This window comes from Gobio gobio (assembly GCF_949357685.1).
Source record: "Gobio gobio genome assembly, chromosome: 14".
In the NCBI taxonomy this organism is placed as follows: domain Eukaryota; kingdom Metazoa; phylum Chordata; class Actinopteri; order Cypriniformes; family Gobionidae; genus Gobio; species Gobio gobio.
The window spans coordinates 22,343,976-22,371,534 of NC_137107.1; the positions used below are offsets into that span (position 1 = coordinate 22,343,976).

A 27,559-nucleotide genomic window follows, 5' to 3' on the forward strand; every position below is an offset into this window, starting at 1 on the left:
ACAAATGAAATCACTCAAGAGCTTTGGGAATGGGATTGACTGGGAGTTGCCTTCCAGATGGATGACAGCTCTCATTTCTGGAATGGCCTCTGTGCTTTTATTGTGAACCTCGACTTAAAAGTCTTGTGATGTGGCAGCTGTGAAAGGGAGAGCGGTAGAGTGGTCTGGCCTGCTTCAGAGAAGTCTCCTGATACCCTAAACACACACCTCTCCTTCCTGTGGAGGGAATAAAAGAGACTGGACTGACACACATGTGTTCAGGGAGGACTGGGAAGAGAATCATAAGCCAGATAAGGAGGCCCTCCCTAAGGCTGTACTTACTTGAACTCACTGTGAGAAGCTCATATCTGAATTCCTCAAATTATTGGAGGACATCGAGGTTTGGGTTTGTCGGTTCATGGAGACAAAGAGGTGTTTCCCTTATTGCTCTTTTTCTAGCTCTCCCTCTGGCCCAGTTGTGCTGAATGTGTGCTACAGCACTGCTTTAAAGTGATATTTCTTGGCAGTTTCCAGGCGAGCAGTCTTTCTTTGCACAACACTGCAAAAAAGCATTTTCTCAATCAGTGTTTTTGCTTTGTTTTCCAGTTCAATTTACTCGAGAAGCAAATTGTTTTAGATAATGAGACTTTTTTTTTGGAGAACTACCGTTCAAAAGATTGGGGTCAGTAAGATTTGACAAAAGTCTCTTATGTTCACCATTTATATGATCTAAAATGTAAGTGAAACCTGTATACTATTGTCTAACATTTCTAATTAATACCAATGTTGAAAACGGTTATCAATATTTTTGATACATTTTCTTCAGGTTTCTTTGATGAATAGAAAGTTATGTAACACTGTAAATGTATTTACCGTCAATGTTGATCATTTTAATGCCTTCATGCTGCATACAACTGTTAAAATATTAATGTCTTTCAAAAACGTACTCCAAACTTTTGAATGGTAGTGAATGTCTGAATTATGCGTGTGTGTCGCATACATGGGGAACACATGGCACCAGGATGCACTATGGGAAGAAGGCAAGCCGGCGGAGGCAGTGTGACGCTTTGGGAAATGTTCGGCTGGGAAACCTTGGGTCCTCCCATCCATGTGGATGTTACTTTGACATGTACATGCAGACCATGTACACCCTTTCATGGAAACGGTATTCCCTGGTGGCTGTGACCTCTTTCAGCAGAATAATGCACCCTGCCACCAAGCAAAAATGGTTTAGGAATGGTTTTAGGAGCACAACAACGAGTATGAGGTGTTGACATGACCTCCAAATTCCCCAGAGCTCAATCCAATCGATCATCTGTGGGATGTGCTAGAAGTCCGATCCATGGAGGCCCCACCTCGCAACTTACAGGACTTAAAGGATCTGCTGCTAACATCTTGGTGCCAGATACCACTGCACACCTTCAGGGGTCTAGTGGAGTCCATGCCTCGATGGGCATAATATACCTGATCGGTATAATAGAGTTTTAAAGAAAAGCATGTCAATTATTTTGTTCGCAAACTGTATGGAACTCTGTCGTCATTCTTTTGTTATAATTCTTTGGAGCTTGATAGACCCTGGTCCCCATTCACTTTTATTGTATGAACAAGAGCAACATGAACTCTCTGCTGAATTTCTTCTTTTGTGTAGCCTGACAAGCCAGACCCACATTAAGATGTTGGGTCTGGGAACTCACCATTGGCATTGCTCAGTCCGAGGGGCGGGACAAACAGTTGTCTTTCAAAATCCCTCTGCACGCAATTGGATAGCGCTACAACCAAGCAGAGAGCAATGTGAAGTGGAGCTAGTTGATGTCAAAACTCTGAAGACATCTTCCTTCCTTAAAGGGTTAGTTCACCCAAAAATGAAAATTCTGTCATTAATTACTCACCCTCATGTCGTTGGACACCCGTAAGACCTCCGTTCATATTCGGAACACAAATGAAGATATTTTAGTTGAAAGCTGATGCTGAGAAAGGCTTCACACAGGCCTCCATTGGCATTCAGTACATTGACACTTCCAAGATCCATGAAAGGCACTTAAAACGTCGTTACAAAGTCTATCTCACCACAGTGGCTCTACAATAATCATACAATGTGACGACAATAGTTTTTGTGCGCAAAAAAAATCTAAATAACACCTTTATCCAACTTGTTCTTGTCTTCCGTGTGCGCCTCCACGACGCATGCGCGAGAATATGACGTAGCGCCGGTGTTCGGGAATCGATGAAATACACACTTAAGCCCCATTTTGAGCACTACGCCGAGACCTAAAGCACGATCAATGTAGAATCCAACAGCTTAGACACGCGCGTCTTCCTCTGCTCGTAAACAAATCGCTTCTGGGTCATATGTCCGAACGCCGGATCTGCGTCATATTCTCGCGCATGCGTCGTGGAGGCGCACACGGAAGTCGAGAACAAGTTGGATAAAGGTGTTATTTTGATTTTTTTTTGCGCACAAAAACTATTGTCGTCGCATTGTATGATTATTGTAGAGCCACTGTGACGAGATAGACTTTGTAACGACGTTTTAAGTGCCTTTCATGGATCTTGGAAGTGTCAATGTACTGAATGCCAATGGAGGCCTGTGTGAAGCCTTTCTCAGCCATCAGCTTTCAACTAAAATATCTTCATTTGTGTTCCGAATATACGGAGGTCTTACGGGTGTCCAACGACATGAGGGTGAGTAATTAATGACAGAATTTTCATTTTTGGGTGAACTAACCCTTTAAGAATGACTTCAGTGCCGTTCTTTGTTCTTTTCTCAAAGAAACGCTTAACTCAAAGTCGCGGCCAAAGCCGATTCGAAAGACCGCTGTCCACGCCAGACGCAGAACCGCCGCAACTCTGCCGTGACGTGCCGTCATTATGTTAAGCCCTCCCACCGACTCTATACACAATGTGATTGGCCTGACCAGAGTTTGGTTTTTCCAGCTCACAGGTCTACTGAGAGTTGCTAGACTACACTCGCGGCAAATTAGATTTGTTGCCGCTAGGGTGCATCTAGATTTCTAGGCTATCTTTTGTGTTCTGTGGGGGGGGAATCATACACATTTGGAAAGACATGAGGGTAAATAAATGATAAATTAAGTTTCTTTTTTTTTTACGTGAAAATTACATTTTGTTGTATTTTTCTTAAAACAAGAAACAGTTCAAATTAACTAAATATACATTCACAGAAAACAATTGTAAATTTTGTACGGAATTGCAACAGATAACCCCCGCCCATACCAAAACCTCATTGGACCGTAGTAGGGCTGTGAAAAATGCGAAAAATGCGATATCCTTGTTAAATAATGCAATATTCGATATGCGATACGATATTGCTTTAAGTGTGTAAAATCTATTTCTTTCCCCGACTGATATCGTTCACTTAAAGCATAACCGACTGTGTTTACATGAATACTCATCAAGACGATTTTGACATAACTGTGTGTGTATTTGACAGTTTGAGTGTGTAACAAGACACGAAAAAAAGAACGGCTTGTGCGCACTTTTCGTTGTGTGCGTCAGACAGCGCGAGACTGCAAGGAGTTGTCTTTCGCAAGTTATTGTGTTTAATAACTCTTTTTAACATCAAGCAAGTCACATAAGTAACAGTCGTGTACCCAGTCTATTCTCTGCTATGCGTCAACCTAAAACGTACACTTTTCACAATGTTTAAGTGGCCTATTAAAATCATTCAGATATTGCGTACCCTTCCGATATGCATATTGCGATATGTACATTTGCGATATTTCGATATATTGTGCAGCCCTAGACCGTTGTACCGCTCTTCCTCTATCATGATCGAGGGGAGTGTGGAACTGTCTGGTGAAGCATCAACGAAGTCTTGAAACTTCAAGGTACAGTATGTGTTCATAGTTTCGCTCTCTATTGCTACAGCACATTTCATGTGCCAACAGAGAGAACTGATCTAATTGGCTGTGTTTTGTGGTTCATTGTGGTCCATTGCCCTATTCGCATTGCATTGCGGTGTTATGCAAAGTTTTTGAATGTTTCCACTGGACAAAAATACTTTTTTTGTTTTGTTTTCAAGTTAGGAGCGTTTTTGTACTAAAAGTCCAACAAGATGAAGATACAAAACTTAGTTAGACTACAAAGCCAGCAGGACTTATGAAAGCAGTGGAGCCCAATTTCCTTCTTAATACCTTGAAATAAGACATCAGCTACATCTGTATTTGATTTTGGTTTTTGCTTGGCTTTGATTTGATTTCTTCTCAAAGGAAACATCAAGGATTAACCTTGTTTTAACCGTGGAAGTGCAAGTGTGAGATGCGAGTGTCCATTTTTCCTTGTGTTTGGGTAAGAGAAAGGGAAAAGACAATGAATTCCTTTCAGCTGATGATGTGGCGAAGAGCCTGTAACATGAGATCATCATGGTTTCAGTTGCTGATAGGCCCATTGATAGAAAAAGTTTCCAGTGAACGCTAACATTGAAACATTTTGAAAATTACAGTACTGTGGGAAAAAAGGCTGTTTTCCCAGGTTTAAATAGGCTATTAGCTATTTAGCTGGACATCCTAATGCTCTTAGGAAGCAACGCTGGAACTGGAAGTGCTGATTTCTTAAAACTCAACCACTTTGGTTCGTCCTGACCCCTGACAGGAAAAAACTCTGTGTGTGTGTGTGAGGTCTGACCTGATTCATATACAGTGTGTGTGTGCACATGTGTGTAAATACTTTCCAGTACTTAGAACCCACCGCCATTGCCTCATCACATCAACATTCCTGTTAAACTCTTTGCCATAATTGAGGAATTTTGGCTTTTCATTTTTTCATCTCTCTTCCTTTAATGGCAGCAAAACCAAAAATCTGCAAAGAAGTCCAGAGCTCTTCCTCCTCTCTGAGAGCTGCTCATATTCCCTGTCAGTTGTTTAGAAAGGAAAAGAGACGTCTGTATGAAATACAGGCCAGCCATTGGACAGGCTGTGGAAAAGAAGTAGGTTTGGCTCGGGGAACGTTGTTGTCTTTGCCCGGCTCAGGAGATAAATGATCAGAAGGAACCTGCAAGGCTGTGCCTCTCTCTGTGGAATTGCTATTCCACTTCACTGTGTGTCTGATCACGCACACTCGGGTTTCTGCTTTAAATCACGATTCAATAATCCTTGAGTAATCTGACAAGAATCATTGGACTGGCGCAATATACCACATGGGCAACAAAGACTAAAATTCACTTTCTCAAAAGATTCGGGGTGATAGCATTTATATAATTTTTAATAAAGGAATGGCTCACCTCAAAATCAAAATACTGTAATCCTAGACTGGTTTTCGTTCTTCTGCCATGTTTCGTTCCAAACCTGTATGACTTTCTTCAGCAAAACATAAAAGAAAGGAGTAAATTATGATAGTATTTTAATTTTTGGGATAACTATCCCTTTAGAGGGGCCATGTTGTAGCATTTGTAGCCTTTTGGAATTATTTTCCAGGACCATATCAGTTATTAAATGATATTAATGATTTTTTATGATTTTTTGTCGTTATTGGATATATATTGACCAATATTGGATATTTATTTGTATGCTTATTTCCTGTATTTTACATCTAGATTGCCATCATCTTACACTCACTCAAAGTTCTTTATAAAACCTCCAAACTAAATAATATTTCTAACGGCTCTCACCCGCCCTGCTTTGTCACAAATATGTTTTCATACTGTACATTATTTGCACTATCATCACATGTTGTGGTGCTAAAATGAATATCAACCATTTTTATTGGTTATCATACACAACATGAAAATAGTTGTCAACGTATTGGTATTGGCCAGAATTTTAATGTTGTTCATCCCTAGTAGCTTTGTATTTTTCAAGTACAAAAGTACATGCTCATTTCCTGTATTTTTACATTTAGATAATTATGTCATCTAACACTCACATAAAGTTATTCAAATAGAGGTGACAGAATTAAGATAGATCACAGGCAAGCACTGTTGTCCCAACAAAAACACACACGAGGAAGCTCATCATCATAAGTCTGACTGATCAAAGATCTCATATGTGCCTTGGCTTTGCTTAAAACGAAATTAATGAAAAACACTGCAAATGTTCTGTGTGAATGAAAACACGAGTCACTGCTTTTGTACAGCAGATATCCTTACAGTTCTTAGTGAAGCAAATCATGTTTAAAAACAAGGTTAATATCCCATTTTCTTATAACCAGGCCATGTTTGGAAACAGTCCAAATCCGATCTTGATTGAAACCTAAACCTTAGCTGCTCTTCTTTCTCCCAAGGCTAGTATTGAATAACAGTCATCAGGAACTATGGAAAAACTGCTCTCATCTAGGATCCAAAGCATACGCAGCTGGTCTTCTATTCCCTGAATGACAGTCTAGTTCATCATATGCTGCTCTTTTAAAAGAGTTTTAATATACCTGAAGAGAGCTATCACTTAGCATTTCCATTCATCTCTGTAGCATTTGCTCGTCTACAAGTATTTGGATGCTGTTATAGCATTTATTTCATTTTGAATAAAGAAATCATTTACCTGAAAATACATTTCTGTTATTATTCACCAACCCTGGTGTCATTCCAAACATGTAGGACTTTCTTTAAGAGTTCTGATACACCTGGAGAGAGCTATCACTTAGCGTTTCCATTAATCTCAATATCAAGTACTTGGATGCTGCTATGTAGACCATTTTTGAATGGCTGTCAATTGGAGAAACATTCCCTTTTTTCTGCATATTGTTACAGTTACAGCATCTACCACCAGGGGAAAACTGCGGTAGCTAACCAGGCAAAGATTCAATTATATTTTAAGTTGCAGGTCAGCATTGTGAAGGAATAGTTCAACTAAATGAGGGTGTCACAAATTGCTGGTCAGTAAACACGACAATAGAGAATTCAATATATAGACTTTAATTAACTGACACTCAGGAGAATACAGGAACAGAAATGATAGACACTAACCTAACATGCAACGTTACATAAGTCCCCCCTCCCAGCTGGCGCATCCCCGCACCATAACAAGTCTAACCGAAGAGGTAGGGGGGAGGCTCTGGAGGAGGACGAGGTAAAGGATAAACAGAGGTTTAATCCTGGGTAAAGTAACGTTTCACACTTGAAATTTAAAGGGTTAGTTCACCCAAAAATGAAAATTCTGTCATTAATTACTTACCCTCATGTTGTTCGACACGCGTAAGACCTCCGTTCATCTTCGGAACACAAATGAAGATATTTTAGTTGAAATCCGATGGCTCAGAAAGGCCTCCATTGGCTAAATGCACTTTACACTCTCAAGACCCATAAAAGGTTCTAAAGACGTCGTTACAAAGTCCATCTCACTACAGTGCAGGTTCTACAATAATTTTTTGAAGCGACGAGAATAGTTTTTGTGCGGAAAAAAAACCTAAATAACGACTTATATAGTGATGACCGATTTCAAAACACAGCATCATGAAGCTTCGAAGCGTTATGAATCAGTGAGTCGATTCAGCAGTTTGGATCGCCAAAGTCATGTGATTTCAGCAGTTTGGCATTTGACATGTGATCTGAATCATGATTCGACTCACTGATTCATAACGCTTCGAAACTTCATTCAGAACGCTCTCTCTCTCTCTCTCTCTCTCTCTATGCGTCTATACTCTCTCTCTTATAAGCACTTTGTCTCAGTTCCATCTTTGTTGAAACAAAGGGAACTTTGCAAAATCTGTTCCAAAACCTATGGAGGCAGCATTTTTGAAATGTGAAGACTGTTCCATGATTCTTTTTTTCTCACGAAATGCTAAGGCTGCGTTATATTAATCCTTAGAAATCAATCCAAGAATGTGTTGCGATGACGTGAAAACATAGATGGCAATGAGATGAGAGAAATGTCAAATGTAAATAAACTTTAACTTGTTATTGAATAAAAAGTATCAAAATAAGTTCTATTTAATTACAAAGGGATTTATTTACCGAATATTTGAATGTGCTATTTATACTTATGCTTAAAAGATTACTGCACTATTAGCTTAGCAAAATGCTAATCTCTCCCTACGTAGAGAGTATGATGTTTCATGACAGTTAGGATGCTGTCTTAAAAGGCAGCTGCCTGTGTAGGTTCCTTTGTGTAAAATAAGTGTGCATAGTTATATTGAAAGTGCACTACAAGATTCAAAAGTTTATTGGCATAAGTACACTATTTTGCCTAAAGTTTTGAGACGCCTGCCTTTACATGCACATGAACTTTAATGACATCCCATTCTTAATCCGTAGGGTTTAATATGGAGTTGGCCCACCCTTTGCAGCTATAACAGCTTTTTTGGGAAGGTTTTACACAAGGTTTAGGAGTGTGTTTATGGGAATTTTAGAAATAATTTTCTAGAAGCGCATTTGTGAGGTCAGGCACTGATGTTGGACGAGAAGGCCTGGCTCGCATCTCCGCTCTAATTCATCCCAAAGGTATTCTATCGGGTTGAGGTCAGGACTCTGTGCAGGCCAGTCAAGTTCCTCCACACCAAACTCATCCAACCATGTCTTTATGGACCTTGCTTTGTGCACAAGTGTGCAGTCATGTTGGAACAGAAAGGAGCCATCCCAAAGAAATGTTCCTTTCACTGGAAGGGGCCGGGGCCAACCCCTAAAAAAAAATCAACCCCCACACCATAATCCTCCCTCCCCCAAACTTTACACTTGCACAATGCAGTCAGGCAAGTACCGTTCTCCTGGCAACCGCCAAACCCAGACTCGTCCATCGGATTTCCAGACAGAGAAGCGTGATTAGTCACTCCAGCGAACACGTCTCTACTGCTCTAGAGTCCAGTGGCGGCGTGCTTTACACCACTGCATCCAACGCTTTGCATTGCTATTGGTGATGTAATGCTTTGATGCAGCTATTCGGTAATGGAAACCCATTCCATGAAGCTCTCTACGCACTGTTCTTGAGCTAATCTGAAGGCCACATGAAGTTTGGAGGTCTGTAAGCTATTGACTCTGCAGAAAGTTGGTGACTTCTGAGCACTGTGTACCTCAGCATGTGCTGACCCAGCTCTGTGATTTTATGTGGCCTACCACTTCGTGGCTGAGTTGCTATTGTTCCCAATTGCTTCCACTTTCTTATAATACCACTAACAGTTGACCGTGGAATATTTAGTAGTGAGGAAATTTCACAAATGTTTGTAGAAGCGTCTGCATGCCTAGGTGCTTGATTTTATACACCTGTGGCCATGGAAGTGATTGGAACACCTGCATTCAATGATTTGGAGGGGTGTCCCAATACTTTTGGCAATATAATGTATGCTGAAACAGTTGTTACACCATAAAATGCAACCACTAGCACATATACTGTATCTATATATTTATATATATATATATATATATATATATATATATATATATATATATATATATATATATATATATATATATATACTGTACATAATGTATACACTGTTTTAGTAGAGAGAGTGAGAAAGAAAAAAATTATGTGCATATATAAGTGCAATGTAAATTTAAAAAATGCATGTATAAAGACAAGCAAAGTAGAATTAATAGTCCAATTGTTGTTTCACATTTGTAGCAAGATGAACAGTAATCTGTAATGTTATTCATATTATATTTGTAAGTGTGTGTAGAAAAGATAAGGGGTAAGTGTGTCTACCCTTTCAGGAACCAAGGCACTCTGTGTCTGCAGAGAGGGGGGTAGAGGCAGGTGTCTTTCACAAGTCATGGCCTGTGGGGAAAAACTGTTTTTCAGCCTTGAAGTTCTAGCTTTAGCACTCCTGTAGCGCCTGCCTGATGGTAGGAGTGTGAAAAGGTTGTGTTGGGGATGACTATTGTCCTTGATGATATTTATGATGACTCTTACCTGGTAAATACTCTCCAGTGTTGGTAAGGCAGTTCCAGAGATGGTTTGAGCAGCTCTCACCACCCGCTGTAGAGCCAATTGCCAAATTTCCTCAACCTTCTCAAGAAGTGCAAGCTGACATAATTTCTGGACGAGTTGTGTGGTGTTATGAGACCAGGTGAGATGCAGTGACATGAACTCCCAGGAATCTGAAGCTGCTCACTCTCTCCAACTCAACGTTGAGTGTTGCTCCCTCTTCCTCCGTAGATTGACAATCATCTTCTTTGTTTTGTTATTATTTAGGGAGAGGTTGTTATCCTGGCAACACTTTGCTAGGTCTGCCACTTCCCTCCTATACACTGTCTCATCACCTCCTGTTATCAGTCCAATGACTGTCATGTCTTCAGCGAATTTAATGATGCTGGTGTTGTTCTGGGCGGCCACATAGTCGTGGGTGAAGAGTGTTTAGAGAAAAGGGCTCAGCACACAGCACTGTGGAATTCCTGTGTTTATGGTTATTGTCCTGGATGTTTAATTCCCAATTCTGATAGTTTGGGGTCTGCTCGTTAGGTGTGATGGTCTTGTGACTCATAACGATTCTCTTGATGCACTTCATCACTATTGGACTCGGTAGTCATTGAGGCAGGTTGCCTTATTGTTTTTTGACAATGGTAGAATAGTGGTAATCTTCAAGCATGTGGGAGCAGGTTGAGCAAGGGATAAATTGAACATTATATATATATATATATATATATATATATATATATATATTACAAAAATGTGTACTTGCTGATAATATACTACACTTAAGGGCACTTAAAGGAGTATCTTTTCATTACAATGTTTTAACATACTTAAAGAAACAATATGTACGTTTTTGGATTAAAATATCCCAAAACCACTAGAACAATATTATATATTTTTTTGATTTGTGTACTTATATTATCCCAAATGTTTCCAAGAATGTTTAAGTCCAGAAAAACAAGCAAACAGACTGTGTCCGTGCGTCGCCTATCAATGACATCATACCCGTATTACCCTCGATTTTTTCGGTTTTATTTTGTAAAAAAAACATGAAAACACCAAAGACGCTTTTAATATATTATGTTTTATTAGACAACTGTTTAGATACATTCATTGACAGAAAATGAATCATTGTTATATAGCTCAACACAGTTAGTCTTATTGTTTAATTCTCGTTTTCTTGATTTACTGTGACTACCATGTTTTACCATAATACCTAATATCGATCTACCTGACTTCATGATTGACAGCTGTGATTGACAGATTCTCTGAGCGAAGTTGTCATTGAACCACCTACATATTTTTTCCCGGGATTTTCTGGAGGAGATTGGAGCTTTAACTTTAATTTCAACGTCCGTTGGTGGCTTCACTTTTCTCCACTAGACGATAGTGAAGGGGCGTCGTCCATCTTTTTTTTACAGTCTATGGGTCACACAGGCGAACAGACTCAACTCTGTTTAGACTCAGACTAAAACACAACGAAACATAGCCCAAACAGAACATAACTGAATATAACCATTACAGCTTTAAAGGTCCCATGCCATGAAATTTTTATTTTATGAGGTTTTTCAACATTAATATGAGTTCCCCTAGCCTGAATATTGTCCCCAAGTGGATTGTCCCCAAACTGAGTTGTGGCTGTCGTTCTCTGCCTTTAAGAAAATGACAGCTCAGACGAGCTGATCTTGAATTTTCTTGTTATGATGTCATAACAGGAACGCTTACCTCCCTTTCCTCCGCCCAGAGAATTTGGCACGCCCATGCGAGCGTCATATTTGTTTCTCCTCGAGAGATCATGGTTTGTGAACAAGTGAATGCTGGCAGTTTCTCAGTGTTTGGATGTACAAATGAAAACAGAAGTCTTTTTTCAGCTTTTAACTTTTAACTACAACTGATGAGAAGTGACATCCGTCTCTCTGGCAGGCTCGTGCCTCGTAGACCTCGTTAAACCACGCCCCCTCAGCCAATCACAACAGTGGGCGTTTTTACTGAAGTTTCACAGCAGACACGCCCCTTGAAACAGGGCATTCAGCCAGAGGGCAAACATCAGTATAGAAAAAAATGCCTTTTATTTCTAAATTATTAGACATTTTATGATGTAAAAATCATACTAACAATATAAGTACACCTCAGAATACATTATAAAATAAAATAAAAAATCCATGGCATGGGACCTTTAAAGAAGTACACTTATTTTGATGTGTTGACTAACATGCTAAAGCACATGTAGAGTACAAATGTCAATGTAGTATGTTATTCAACATAAAGTTACTATATTGTATATACTGCATGGCAACTTTATCATTATCATTGTGTAATTAGAAATATATTTCAATTCATGATATACAAGTTTCAGTATAGATGACATTAAATATATATGTCAGTGTGTTATTCGATTTAAAGTTAATACATTATAAATATATTACATTGGTAGCTGTTACCCAACTTTATCATTGTCAGTGCGTAATTACAAATATATTTAAATAAATGACAATAAAATGGTCATTATAAAACTCATTAAAGTATTTTATTGTTTGCCATAAACGCTTGTCAGAGTCAGTTCATTCGCCTTAGCAAATAAATAAATTAATTACATTTAAAAATGTACTTAAGTCCTACTCAAGTAGGTCAAAAACACTCTAAAATGTTAATTTAATTTGAACTAAAATAGATATTTTAATACATTTAATTGCTAATTACAAATAAAATTCAATTAAGTGTGCAGAAACATTGCACTCAATTAGCACTTAAGTATATTTATGTAATAAGTACTCTTTTTATAAGTAGTTTTTACAAGTTGTATTACAAGTAATATTAGAGTAGAGCTTGTGTCTTAAATGTCATGATGTTGAATGATGCTGTGTTTTTGCCCTCTGTGATACCTCAGTTCAAATGGAATTTTCTAAATTGACACTCATTGAATTTTCTCCTAGGTGTGGATTGGGTGAAAATGAAAACATATTTCTCACACTTTGAAGTGAAGACAGTAATTGTGTAGGCGGCGGGACATTGAGAGATACCTTGCGGAAATACCTTGGCTATCAATTCCCTGATAAGTTTGACAATGAGAAAAATTATTTTACAGTCAAAGTGGCTAGGTGGAGCCAAGAAAACTTGAAGCCGTAAGGGCAATAGCATAGCTAGAGTGCTCATTGTTTTGTATCTGTCAGAGTCAAACAAATATCAGCTTTATGAGCCATCACACACATACTGAGGGTTGTGGATTTCTTATTGGACATGGAGGATGGCCTGTTTCCGTGCATACAAACACAGATAATCCATCTGAATCTGCTCATGAACTCTATTTTGGCAGATAGTGACACTTCAGACCGGCTGAAGTCCATCCAACCACAGTCTTGTTGATATGGAGGTCTTAGATGAAGTTGGATAGTCCAGCTGGCCTGGCTTGTTCTGTTGGAGGTTTTCTGTGCTTAGACTGTAACAAACCAGAACATTTTACTATAGACTGTTCATTTGAAACCATTAGAGCCTAACTATGTGTGCTAGAGAGGGCCAAAAGATAGGCATTAGTCATAGTTTCTCCATGAGGAAAGAGGGGCTTTGGTTTTGATGACGGGTTCCATTTCAGATTACAGGATCTGGAAATGTCCCAAAGGAGTCCAAATGGAAGTAATTAGTCGGTTGAAACACAGACATGTTCGATTGTGCTATAAAATTGTATAGGGACTAGTTTTTCCAAGTAGCCTCAGTTCCTTGCACAAGTATGAAAATGTGGTTTTTGGTCAAATTCATTGGAAGCAATGCTTTGTGCCCAGACAATGAACAAGAATTTTTCAAAGGTGCTCAGATTTATCTTTAACACTTAAAGAGGAAGGGTCCATCTGACTGACTTGAATGACTGCTGCAAGCTACATACATTTACTCTAATTTGGATACATTTGTTCAACTAAAACAAAATGCTCTGAATGGGATCCCAACAATATTGTTCCTCTTTGTCGCATCTTTTTCCTTTATGTTTTGGCCATCCGTCCACACTACGAAAATGGAGCTTTTTGAATACACTCTCACAAGAGGATACATTTGAAAACAAAGATGACAGAAATTATTTTGGAACACTTGAAACACTAGTGTGGATGGAGAGCATTTCAAAAACACCACTTTATTTAAACTACCATTTGATTAACAATATACATTTATATTTGATCACTTTTTACCAAGAGGTGAAACCCTTGAAATACACTGCCTGAAAAACATGCTGCTTGGATTCAAGAGTCAATGATTGAATCATTATCGCAGTGATTATTATGTTTCTAGCATGTTATATGTGTGGCAACAGTTCTTCTAACCCTAATTGATGGAGTGTGTAGCTTTTCATTTTGTAGGAAAACACATCATGGCCATATTCCAGGATGACAATGACAAGATTCATCAGGCTCAAATAGTGAAAGAATAGTTAGGAGCATGAAGAATCATTTTCACAAATGAATTGGCACCTCTGAGTCCAGACCTTAAGTTCATTGAAAGTATTTGGGTAGTGCTTGACTCTTGCATTGTCAATACAAGATCTTGACCAAAAATCGATGCACCTCTTAAAGGGGCTATATGCGTTTTTCTGAAATTTAAACTCGCGACTGACACCTGTGGCCAAAAAACAGAACTGCTCTTATTTTCTGCTCGCTCTCGCAGCGGTGGTGACGTCACATCCGCAGACAGCGCGGGGAAAAAACGACCCGCCAGAAAATAGGAAAAAATAGGATACAGGCTTATAGGTGCACCCACTGTGAGCGGACAAGGTGTCAGTATGCTCATCAGGAGATGTTTGAGTCATAAATGGTAAAATAAAAAGGCTATTATGTTTATTTTGGGGAAAAAGTTGCATATAGCCCCTTTAATGGAAAAACATCACAAAATGTATTTTGACATTGTCATCCTAGAATATGGCTACACACTCCATCAGTTAGTGTTAGAAGAACTGTTGCCAAACATAACATGCTAGAAACGTAATAATCACTGCAATAATGATCCATTTATAGACTCTTAAACGAAAGGGCCGGGCAGTGTATATGTATATAAATTACATTTTAAACTGAATTCTTAATATCTCGAGCAAATAGATATTATTTTACAGATGTTTTTATTTTTTTATTGGTAAATGAGGCAAAAAATACTTACTTTGCTGAGTGTATAACATATCAGTAGCCTGTTATGTTATGCAGATCTGCATTATACTATTAATCGCTCACTTTTTCCCAAATGCAGGATGTAGACGCATCCGGGTCATTAAGAAAGGAAAATCTTGTTTAACTTCCGGTGACACTGTTATTCCCATTTAGAATAGAGATGACACACCGTTTTGAGTGGATTTTGGGAGAGGACAAAAGTATATGAGAGTCTTATTTTGTTTTTACATCAGCACTTTCAGTCAGTGTAGACCTCGTGCAACGGCAGCCCTTCATGCAGTGGTGTCGATTTATGCAGCGCACGGGCATTTCCTTCGTAATGAACCCTCGGGGGAAGCAGGAGAGAGTGAGGGAGGTGGCGGGACCACTCGCTGTGTAATATTTCCTGGGAGACCAAGCTAAACGACTAGCTCAGCGGCCTGCACTCTGCCGGGCTTCAGTATTGTGATGACAGAGGGGGCTCCGGCGTGACTTTAACAGCCCTGTTGGAAGTTCAGATTTGATATTCCACCATATCAGAGAAGAGGTCCAACATTGCCATTCAATCCGTGCTCTCGTTTGGGCTGTCTAATTTGCTATGGAAGCAAAGGGAAAAGACCCTGCGCTCTGGCAGGGAAAAGCCAATAAATCGTAGGGACTGCGACGTGTCCTACGATCGATTAGCTCTGTGTGTCTAAAGCCTTGTAGACTCTTTCTCTTGCTCTCATTACGTTCTCAGCACCCCTGGCAGTGGACGCGGCTCGTCGCTCAAAGCCAACGAATCTCAACTAGACACAGCGAGAACGGAACATGAGCTGTCAAGTGTGTCTGTCAGTGAGTTTGTTCACTCTGGCAGAGAGATTCATATTGATCTTTGCTCGCGGCTTGGATTTCCCTCTTTGCCCTCGTAGACGATTCTCACCGTCATCTTTAACTGCACAAACAAGACCATCTCATGTTTGCCCCCTAAATTGTTCGGAAACATTAGCGAGAGTTTGTATTTGCTTATGACAGGCAATGTCACAGAGTTTTAGAGATAGTCGGGGGCCCGAACATATGAGTTAGAAGCAGAAAGAGGATGGATCGATTTAGAGATCGTGTTGCCCGAGGATTTCTTCCAAAGCTGATGAAAACATGATACAGCAGGCTTACAGAAATAGCCCTTATAGCTGATTCGCCTAATAGACTTGATGTGCAAGCTTTGTGCGTTACCTGCCTTTGAAAAACCTAATCTCTTTCTCTCTTTTAAACCTGTCAGGCGGGGATGATCCGTGCAGGTCAAGAGGAGTTTTTTATCGAGCCACTGGAGAGAGGAGGCGACATGACAGGAGAGGAGGAAGGAGGACCCGGGCGTCATCACATCGTCTACCGCTCCTCTGACATCAAGAAGCCGGCCGTCAATCAGCCCGCTGACTTTCACCCCAGAGGTCAGATCACCTTTATGACACCAGCTCGTCATGGAGCGCTGCAGCAAGTCCTTCACATGCATGCTGATGACTAGGGAGGGATGCTGAGGTTCAATTTCCTGATGTTGACGCAACGTGAATTTAAATGCTGGTTTATGGCGGTGCGGTGTTGGTCTGGCTTTGTCTTTCTGATGAAACTGGTTGGCCAAGGGAGGCTTGATGGTTAAGTTAGCAGGGCTCAGCGGTAAACCCAGGTCAACCCAGTTCCAGACAGCAACATGGTGTCTCCACATGTGGAATCCACTTGTACCAGATGTGGCCCTGATCTGGGCCGACACTGTGTTGCTCTCTGGGGTAGTTCAAATTTCTTTTACCAGCATTTTCCCTGGGCCCACCATAAAAGGATTATAAATACTTTCATTTGAATGTACATTCATTTTAACAGCTCACTGAGCCCCTCCTTCCTCCCAAATTGCTGAGAGGTTTTGGTTTAAATAAACACTGGAATAAACCAAATTTACAACAGGCTATATACTGTAAATAGACTAGTGGTGGGCATAGATTAATTTTTTTAATCTAGATTAATCTCACTGTAATCTTGGAATTAATCTATTAAATCTATCTAGATTAAAATGGCTCATTTGAATTCTGCCGAAGGGATTCAGAATATGTGTGCTTGTAAGTGATCGTTTGTCTTTTTGTAGTTTGAACAATAAATAACTTCTGTCCCTTTAAGACCTGACGCACGCATGGATCCCACTGTTCCTGTAAACTGGTTACGTCTGTGTTTACGTTAAAACTCACCAAGATGGGCATTGAGACATTTTTGAGTGTATTTGACCATTAATAAGCTGGAAAAAGGAGCTTATTTTTGCACTTGTATGTCAGATGCGGCTTTATTACGGTATGTGTGTGTGCGTTTCAGATGCGAGCGCGAAATCTGCGGGAATTGTAGAATTAACGTTATGTGCAACCCTGCGCGAAATTGAGACCGGTCACACCAATACTAACACGCTGTCATGAGGAAAAATCCAGCAGAACACCCGTTCGCAATGTTTAGAGGATTAAACGGACTTAATGAGAGGAGGCGGGTGCGTGTCAACTCGCTGTCGGTCGGAGAGGAGAGCGCAGCTGATATCGATACTGTAGAAAATGAGTATTGTATCGTTTCAGATATTTTAGTATCGATACATAGCGAAATATCGATATTTTTGACAACACCAGTAGGCATACACACAGGTTCGAAGACTCGTTCTCTCGCCCCCTACAGTGCAATTCGGCTAGGTATACATCCGCGCTAAAATATCAAGGTGAAAGTCATCATAGCTTGCGTAGTATAGACCCAGCTCCCAACCCAACTTTTAGAATAGATTAACGGCAATATTTTTTTTATCGCCCGATAAGAGTCTCACATTAACGCAGCATGTTAACGCCGATAACGGACCACCACTAAAATAGACACTATACAGTTATAATTATACTGGAAACTGACATTTTTAATACATTCTCATTAGCTATGTTTCCATCCACCTATTTTTATGCACATTTTGGGATATCGCATAAAAAAACGCTGGGTGAAAACGTCAAGCGCATAAATTCTAAAAAAGTGCATAAAAAAATAGATACATTTTTTATCTGATAAAAACATGCGCATAAACTATTATGGAAACACATTTACCGAATAAATTCCTCAATGCGCATCAAAAAGATGACTTTGTGATGGGACGGCATAACTGGACCAACCAGCGGACTGATCTCATTGCACAACATCTGGAACACTGTTTTGGTCATTCTAAAATCCCCAAGCAAAGTCTGTCGTCATAGTGGTTTAGTATAATTACTCCCATAACTGTCTTACACGAATGCGTTCCCAAACAGACATCCACCTCAAAGCAAGTTAACATGGCCGTGTTTATTGCATTTCATCTGTGCGCTCTGAGGAGTACTATAATAGTAGCTTCTCCTACTGCATTAACTTCCTTTTTTCTTAGTAATATTTATCGCCAGTTTGTCAAGAAGGGATGATTTTGTCCTCTTCGACTGACTGGAAACAGTTCTTTATTCGGAAAAAAAAGTTATGCGATATTCTAATTTGCCGCATAAGTCAAATGTGCAACTTTTGGATGGAATCATAGCTACTGATGCTATGAAGACTCAAAAGACAAAAACCTTCTCTAGTCCCTTTAAGACACGTCATTTCACTCTGCGGCCATCTTTGAAACGCCTCTCGGGCATGCAAGTGCAGCTCCTATCTCTTTGAATGGGAAAACGTCAAATGCTCCAAAACTGTTTGCCAAGTTTTCGATTAAATTTCATGTTTTAAATCACCAATGAAATCTGACAACAACTGTCTCATAAACGTTGATTTTAAATGCTTGAATCATGGCAAAAAAACCTGCATTTTCAGCCTGAACAAAGCAAATGTGCATGCACAGTTCTAAAGGCCTGTTCAAACCAAGGACAATAACTATAAACATAACTATGAAGATATATTAGCGTCCACACCAGCGGAATGTCTAAGCGTGTGCTTGTCTGCCGCTTTAAATGCTTGAGACTGTTACAGCAGGATTGATTCTGATTGGCTGACAATGTTTCTATTGTTCATCAGCTGGATAAAATCGTTCTGAAAGTGATTCCAACGATATCGTTTATCTTTATCGTTATTGTTATTGTTATACTGTAGTTGTGGTGTGAACTCTGCTATTCTTTAATATTGAGAACAATATTTAGAACTATACCTTTATCGTTATCTTTATAGTTATCGTCCTTGATGTGAACGGGCCTTAAAGGAACACTCCACATTTTTTGAAAATAGGCTCATTTTTCAACTCCCCTAGAGCAGTTAAAAAGTTGAGTTTTACCGTTTTCAAATCCATTCAGCTGATCTCCAGGTCTGGCGGTTGCACTTTTAGCATAGCTTAGCATAGATCATTGAATCTGATTAGACCGTTAGCATCTCGCTCAAAAAAATTACCAAAGACAGAAAATAAAAAGATGCGATTTTCTAGGCCGATATGGCCAGGAACTATATTCTCATTCCTGCGTAATAATCAAGGAAGGAACTTTGCTGCCATACCATGGTTGCAGGAGGCGCAATGATATTATGCAGTGCCTGAAAATAGGCTAACTTCCGTCAACATAACCAACGTGACAACCTGCTTGCACAGGGAGTGTGCTGGGGTGTATTTTCAGGCGCTGTGTAATATCTATGCTAAGCTATGCTTAAAGTGCAACCGCCAGACCTGGAGATCGGCTGAATGGATTCGAAAAGGGTAAAACTCAACTGTTTAACTCTAGGGGAGACGGAAAATGAGCCTATTTTCAAAAAAAGTAGAGTGTTCCTTTAAGCGTGCGGGCCCTATAGCATCTGGAGCTTCTAACGGCAGCTGCAGTGATACAACGACTTTGCTTATCAACGATTGGCTCTTTCATCTAGTAGGCGGGGCTTATTCGCCATTTTGGGTATTATTGCACTTTCTCCCATTCATAAGTAATCAGAGTGCACTTATATAAAGTATATAAAGTCTTTGATAAACCAGCAGTTTAAAAAGTTGATAAGAATTTGCAATTAAATCTGATAAAACCAAATGTTCAAATTTACAAGGCATAAAAACATGTACACGATTTATAAAAAAATAAAAAAAATAGATAAAGCACTGGCCCTCTCGCACGGGGTAAGATAAAATATTTGGCATGATTGAAATAATGACAGAATTTTTTGATTTTGGTTGAGCTATTCCTTACTAAATGGATCTGAACCAAGCGACAGTACATGGATGAAGTAAAGAAAGTTCTCCAGGGCTGAGTCATTGCCTAGGCTGTACGCACCCCCATCTTTGTCTCTCTCAGCATCCCGTGTAAGACGTGTGAGGAGAGGAGCAGCAGAGTGACTGGATAAAGTCATAAACTTCTCTAAAAAGGATTCACATGTCACTTTGAGTTTGAGCGGTCGAGTTCAGCCGGGGGATATGGAGAGGCTCGACATGTGTCAAAGTCCCTTCGCGTTTTCATTTTTCTTCTCAGTCTTGTTGTTTCAGAGGGCTGCATGAATTGCTTAACTGCAGTGCTGCATAACCGAACTCTGTCTTGACTTTGACAGGATTAGCGCTGTAATCATTACCAATGTTACATTTAAAAAGCTATTTACTTTTACGTTACAATATTGCATTAAGCAAGCATCATAAAAAGTAAAGGCCCATTCACATCAAAAATGAAAACTTTATTGGCGTTGTAACAAACTTGGCTTGCAACTTTAGTAAACCAGTAGTCACTTAAAAGTTCCTTGAAAGCAGACCGAGATAGGCATAACATAATCATGTAAACCAACAAAGTATATTGATAACTCAATAGAGAAATCAGAAAAATTAACACTTATCCGAGGGTCCTTGATCAAATAGTCCATGCGGGAGAAGTATTGTCCATATGCGTGAGTCTTTAGTTCTTGAACCCCAAAAAATTAATCAAAATGTTCAGAAATTTTTTTTAATAATCCACCAAACGTGGTGAAAAGTATCAAAACTACCAAAACAACCCAAGTCTTCTCTTGAACTTCGATGGGTATTTAATCCATAAACGACTTCAAAGGAGAAGACTAAAAAACACCCTTCTGTTTGGTCCAAAAAGGATCACCTAACCCATGCTCCTCTCCAAAAACTGGCTTTGCTATTTCCTCTACAGAAGGCCTTCCTGTTCCAAGGTGCCCTCCTGTCAAAATAAAAGCCAATTTTGCCAACCCCAGGATGTTTCTGCACCAAACATAAAAGTCCCACATGCCAAAGGCATAGCACACCAATTAGGGCCTGAAACCAATTGAATCATACCTATACATTTATTACAGAATTTCATTCTCCTTCACATTTATATAATAAAGTATGGGTATACCTAATATAGCAGTGTCACAGCGTTTACACCAATGGACAATAAAGTCAAATATTGTTATGGTTGTGGTGTGGACTTCACTATTAGAATTAGAAAAATCTTCAAATCTTTTATGATTATAGTTAACAATATATGTACTAGAGGTCAACTGATAGTGGATTTTTGGCCCACGCTGAGCCTATAACCGATTAATCAACCGATAGTTTTTTTTTAAATGGATACTGAATGAAAACAAACAGAACACATAAAATAGAACTCTAATAAAAAAAAATTAAAAACTGTACTGAACCATGACCGTACTATACTTTTTACATAGAAATATTAATATATTAAGTATACCTTGATCATTCATGTTAGTTCATAGTGCATTAACTAATGTCCAGAGATATAACTTTACAAACTTAAAAAATGTAAAGACAATGAAGAATAATTGTATTAACCTTAATTAATGTTACAAATTGACTTATTGTAAACTGTTACTATTTCATATAAATCCAAACATTCATGCTTAAAAATGGCCATTGTTAAATATATACAAAAAGGCCATTGCATTGATTGTAGACACATATGTATATTGTATGTATACTCTCTCGCTTTATTTGCTTGATGAATATCTAATCCAAATATGTATTACAGTGACAATCAAAAAAAGAACTGAAATCGGATGCGTTTCTGATTTGTTAATATGTTTCTCTCGGCTGCATGAGCATGCAATTTGCTTCTCACGTCAGCTTTAAATATGCAACTTTCCTGTATAACGAATTCATTAAAGTGACCAGCTGGATATAAACTAATGCAAATAGATGGTAACAATCGTGACATTTGGGTCGGAAATTAGTTTTAACTAATTTAGAGATACTAATGTTAGCGTCCTCTCAGCCTCAACGGCAAACATACAGCTGTTCTTTCTGTACTAGTGCAGCATCTAGTCAACAAATTAAGGACTTTATAATGATATTAAAACCTGTACTGTAGTGAACTTAATACATACTGTTTCATTGTCTATATTTTAAATCCGTATTTGAAGTGTCCCGCGCAGCCTTACGTGTCAAAACAAACACCACAAGGCGTCAGTGATAGTTTTTATTTCGCCTCTAGAGGCCGCTCTAGTACTATATAATGACAGCGGACCCTTCTCAGTCCCTTCAGCAACGGATGCAACACAGCAAAAACTATCGGTTTGGATTTTTGTCGATAACCGCGATTAATCAGTCGACCTCTAATAGGTCAAATAATCAACTGGCCTTAACTAATTACATTTAGATAATTACTTTTTATGGAAGTAATAGGTCTACATTAAGTCGCTTTTGTGTTACTTTTTATTATTATCGGCTGACTGAGACTCTCTCCTCCACAGTGTAAACACAGTGTTTTTGTAGTTTTGTTTATCAACTAGTGTGAATTCAGGTTGATTGGGACATTTTTTTCAAAGTCATCTCAATGGCTAAAAGTGTCCCAAAATTCATCCCTACTATTCAAAAGTTTGGGGTTGTTAAAATTTTGTTTTTGAATCATGGATGCATTTATTTGATTGAAAATACAGTAAAGGCAGTATTATTGTGAATATATGTTTTAAAATACAATTGAATTTTCAGCAGCTATTACTAGATATTTCTTATTAATATCAATGTTGAAAACTTTTGTTGCTGCTTGTGGAAACTGTGTTTTTGATGAGTAGAATGAACTAGAAATAATTTGTAAGCTTGAAAAGCATTTTCTCTCACATTTCAGGCGATTGTTTCAACCCTTAGGGGTGTGTCTGTTTATCAGAACGCAATATTCAGCTTTAACATGAGTGGAAAGGTTACACATGTGGCAGTGGGCTTGATGCTGTATTGAATTGTGGAAGTGTGTATATGCCCAAGCCGGTACTAAAAATAACAGGACAATATATCTGTAAGTGAATCTCTGTGTCTTGAGCGAGCAGGTCTTTGGCGACATCATCTGGAGCGCGTGTGTGCGTATGAGAAGCTGCGGCTCTCATTGAATTCCAGCAGAGACATGCTGGACTCAGGCAGCCAGTGTCTACGTGGCAAAGCTTGATGAGAGTTTAAGTTCTACTTGGCAGACGTGCAGCGTGCACAATTCAGAATTGCTGCAAAAAATTGTGGGAGGAGAGAAGGGTGAGAGGTTTCTTCCCCAGGTTTCATAATCAGATATTCTGGAAAAACTCCTCTGCTCTGTTTATTGAATTTCTTTATAGTTTATTTGGTTTAGATAACTGCGTTAGAGGGTTTGTTTTGTGAATTACAATGCACATGTAGGGACCAGATTTGACCTTGGCTTAGTCTTTGGCCTTCTAGATCTGTTTTTACTCTATAATGCTGTATCTCAGGACCGTGGGGAACATGCTAACAAGGGGTTATCTATGATTTCCTAGATTTATTGTACTTTTTGGTCGTGTCTGCCTTCAGAAGCTTGACTTCAGGAGCTGTGGCAGCACTCTAGAAAGCTCTTATTCTGTTCACTTACACAATCATAAAAGGACTTCCTGTTACTGTAACCTGAGAAAGAGGGCTAGCCTTCATAATACTGAATCATCAATATTTTGTGCTTTCTCTTCAAACATTGCTTTTGGCATTTTGTTCACTGACCTATCAGAATAATACTGGAGATGCCAGAGTTTTTCTCCTCTGTAGACTGTTTGCCTTTGAGGACAGCTGTTTTTTAAACTAAAGGGAGGACATGCTAATTATTAAGCATGTTTCAGTCCAAGGGCCCTATTTTAACGCATGGTCTGAAGCTCATGGCGCAGGTGCACGTAGGGCGTGTCCGAATCCACGTTTGCATGGTACAAAAGGGTTGTACCTATAGTCTCTTACTGAGTCATGGGTGTTTTTTGGGCATAACGTGCATTAAACCAATCAGAGTCTCATCTCCCATTCCCTTTGAAAGCCAGTTGCGCTTAGCCTGACAAGCCAGACCCACATCGAGATGTTGGGTCTGAGAACACACCATTGGCAGGGCTCAATCCGAGGCGCGGGATAAATGGTTGTCTTTCAGATTCCCTCTGCACACAGTAGGATAGCGCTACATCCAACCAGAGCAATGATGAAGGTGAAGCAGAGCTAGTTCTTTTCTCAAAGAAAAGCTTAACTCCAAGTCTTCCAGAGTCGCGGCCAAAGCTGATTCGAAAGACCGCTGTTCGCCAGCTTCTTTGTTTTCAAGTAGCACGGAACCGCCACAAATCTGCCGTCATTATGTTAAGCCCGCCCACCGACTCTATACACGATGTGATTGGCCTGACTAGAGTTTGGTTTTTCCAGCTCGCAAGCCAACGGAGAGTTGCTAGACTACCCTGGCTGCAAATTAGATTTGCTGCCGCTAGGGTGTGTCTAGATTTCTAGGCTAAGATGCGCTCGCACCGTGGCGGATTTGGTATTTACATGGCAGAATTTGTGAGCGGAAAGAATGAACGCTTCTCCAGAGAGGAATCCTTTTATTTTTAATACTTTAAAAATGTTTGTGTGCTTGTAGTGTACGCACGTTGTGCAGCCGCCTATAGGCCCACATTACTAACACGCCCTTTAAATGACAAAAAAAATACTGAGCTATTGACTGTAGACCAGGTTTTTGTTGGCCAACGGCGCAGTCGATTTCAGTTGCCTCAAAATGCGCCTGAACACACCTCGTTTTCAGACCAGCACGCTAATGGGCGAACAGATGGGCACTAGTGCATTTGCTATTTAAACAATATGGCGCTGGATGTGAAAATTATAAATGCGTTGGGCTGAAACTAGCAAAAAACACTTGGGGTTACTTGACTGTAACCCTGTTCCCTGATAAAGCGGAACGAGATGCTGCATAAGCTTATGCAAATGGGAATGTCTTTGACATAACCAGCTGTGAAAATAGTGTGAAAACACGTCAATGAAATTGACCCGGAGGTATTTATAGCCTCGGCCGGTGACGTCATAGGCGCACCTGCTGCACGAGGCTATAAATAGATGAGCTTCAGCTGGAGCAAACCAGATCTTCTTTGTTTGAAGACCAGTCCTGAAGCATCATCAGCACGGCCTAGCAATGCAGCATCTCGTTCCGCTTTATCAGGGAACAGGGTTACAGTCAAGTAACCCCAAGTGTTCCCTTTCAAAAGCTACACTCAATGCTGCATAAGCTTATGCAAATGGGAACGAGAATACCCACGCCGCCGTGCTTGATGGTGCCTGGACCCCTTACTGTTGTGTAGGTGTGCACAAGAACGCAAGAAGCCTCAGGCATTAGCCTGTGATGTCGACTCAAGGACATGAGAGCCCAGAGTGGCATGAGCATCCAAGCTATAAAGTCTTAAGAATGTGTGCGGAGAGGACCAACCTGCCGCATCACAAACATTTTGTAAGGGAGCACCCCTTGCTAACGCAGTAGAAGAGGCGACTCCCCTGGTGGAGTGAGCCCTTAATCCTATAGGTGAAGCTTGACCGCGCACCTCATATTCAAGAGCAGTAGCATCCCTGACCCAATGTGACATTGTTTGATGGTGGCAGAACCTCTGTTACGGCCCCCATGGCAAACAAACAGTTGCTCTGACTTACGCCACTGGCTAGTGCGGTGGACGTAGGCCTGAAGAGCATGGACTGGACACAGTCTATGAAGTTTCTCCTGATCCGGCGTTGTGAACGGCAGAGGGCAGAAGGTTTCAAGAGTGACAGGATGTACAGTCGACAAAGGAACCTTAGGCAGGTAGTCAGGGCGGGGATGCAAAATCACTTTCACCAAACCTGGGGCAAAGTCTAAGCAGGATGGCGATATTGACAGAGCCTGCATGTCCCCAATTCTTTTCAGAGAAGTTATAGCCATAAGAAAAACCATCTTTAGAGTCAGAAGTTCGTCATACGCTGATTCTAGAGGTTCAAAGGGGGTCTCAACCAGACCCTCGAGGGCTAAAACAAAGTCCCATGAAGGGATCTTGGCTCTTAATGGAGGCCACAACTGCCTGGCACAACAAAGTGAGCAGGCAGAAGATGCCTCCCAAGCGGCACCCCATCCACCAGGGCGTGGCAAGCCAAAAGAGCGGCCACATAAACCCTGAGAGTGGAGGGGCAAGCTAATGTTTCAAAGGGGGTCTCAACCAGACCCTCGAAGACTAAAGCTAAGTCCCATGAAGGGATCTTGGTTCTAACAGGTGGCCTCAACCGCCTACCCCACGAATGAAGCGAGCGAGTAGAGGATGTCTCCCGAGCGGCACCCAATCCACCAAGGCGTGGCAAGCCGAAAGAGCGGCCACATGAACCCTGAGAGTGGAGGGGCAGGTGCCTGATGACAACTTTTCTTGCAGAAAATCCAGAACTGAAGATACCTGGCAGTTGACTGAATCTACATTGTGTCGTACACCACCTTTCAAAGACACCCCATTTATTAGCATAAACTTCCGAGTGGAGGAAGCTCTAGCACTTAGAATGGTCTCAATAACTGCAGGCGAAAGCCCCGTGTCCCTCAGTTGGTGCCCTTCAGGGGCCAAACATGAAGGTTCCACAGGTCGGGCCTGGAATGGAATATCGTGCCCTCTGCCTGAGACAGAAGGTCCCTCCTCGCCGGAATCGCCCAAGGCGAGCCGTTGAGGAGAGACACTATCTCCGAGAACCAAACCCTGTTCGACCAACGCAGCGCTATCGATAAGAAGCAAGACCCTTGTTGGCGAACCCCGGCTAGAACTCCCAGGAGCAGAGCGACTGGAAGGAGGGCATACAGACACATTTTGGGCCATGTATGAACCATCACATCCAGACCCAGCGGGGCTGGGTGACAGAGAGAAGCAGGGACATTGCGCTGTCTGAGAAGAGGCGAAGAGGTCCACTCCCTGTGGTCAGCTCTGTAAAATCTGATCCAGATCTGCTTGACTACTTCTGGGTGGAGTTTCCACCCCCCCATCTGTAACTCTGTCTGGACAGTAAATCTGCTCCCGCCCTTGAATGTACACTGCTCGAGTGACAGGAACTTGTTCTGAGCCCAGAGAAAAATCTGTCTCGCTATTCTGATAGCGTGAGCACAGACCCCCCTGGTGATTATATACAAGATATTTAGCTGTACTGTCCACCCGCACTAGGACATGACAGCCCCTCAATTGGGGGAGAAAGTATTTCAGGGCCAGAAATACAGCCGTCAACTCGAGGCAGTTGATGTGCCAACTGAGTTGATGACCCTCCCATTCCCGTTGGGCTGGACGACCACTTAAGGCCGCACCCCAGCCCGTCAGGGAAGCGTCCGTCGTTAGCAACTTGCGACGACAAGGTACGTCTAGAGTGGGACCCAAGGCAAAAACCGGGGTCTGAACCACATAGTTAGTGTACGAAGCCACATGGCGCGCCACTTTATTTGCCTGAGGATTGGCCCTAAGTCCTCTGGCTTTGAGCCACAACTGAAACGGTCTTATGTGCAACAACCC

At 40.6% G+C, this 27,559-nt stretch overlaps 1 protein-coding gene across 2 annotated transcripts in view; it reads left to right on the forward strand.

Annotated features, from left to right (window-relative positions):
* The window catches only part of adamts2a (ADAM metallopeptidase with thrombospondin type 1 motif, 2a), a 124,171-nt gene that overhangs the window by 24,985 nt on the left and 71,627 nt on the right, over positions 1–27,559 (forward strand). For both annotated transcript variants that reach the window (XM_079835547.1, XM_079835548.1), the window contains one exon: positions 16,152–16,320. In XM_079835547.1, the coding sequence (XP_079691673.1) occupies positions 16,152–16,320 (169 nt within the window). The remainder of the gene's footprint in view (positions 1–16,151; positions 16,321–27,559) is intronic.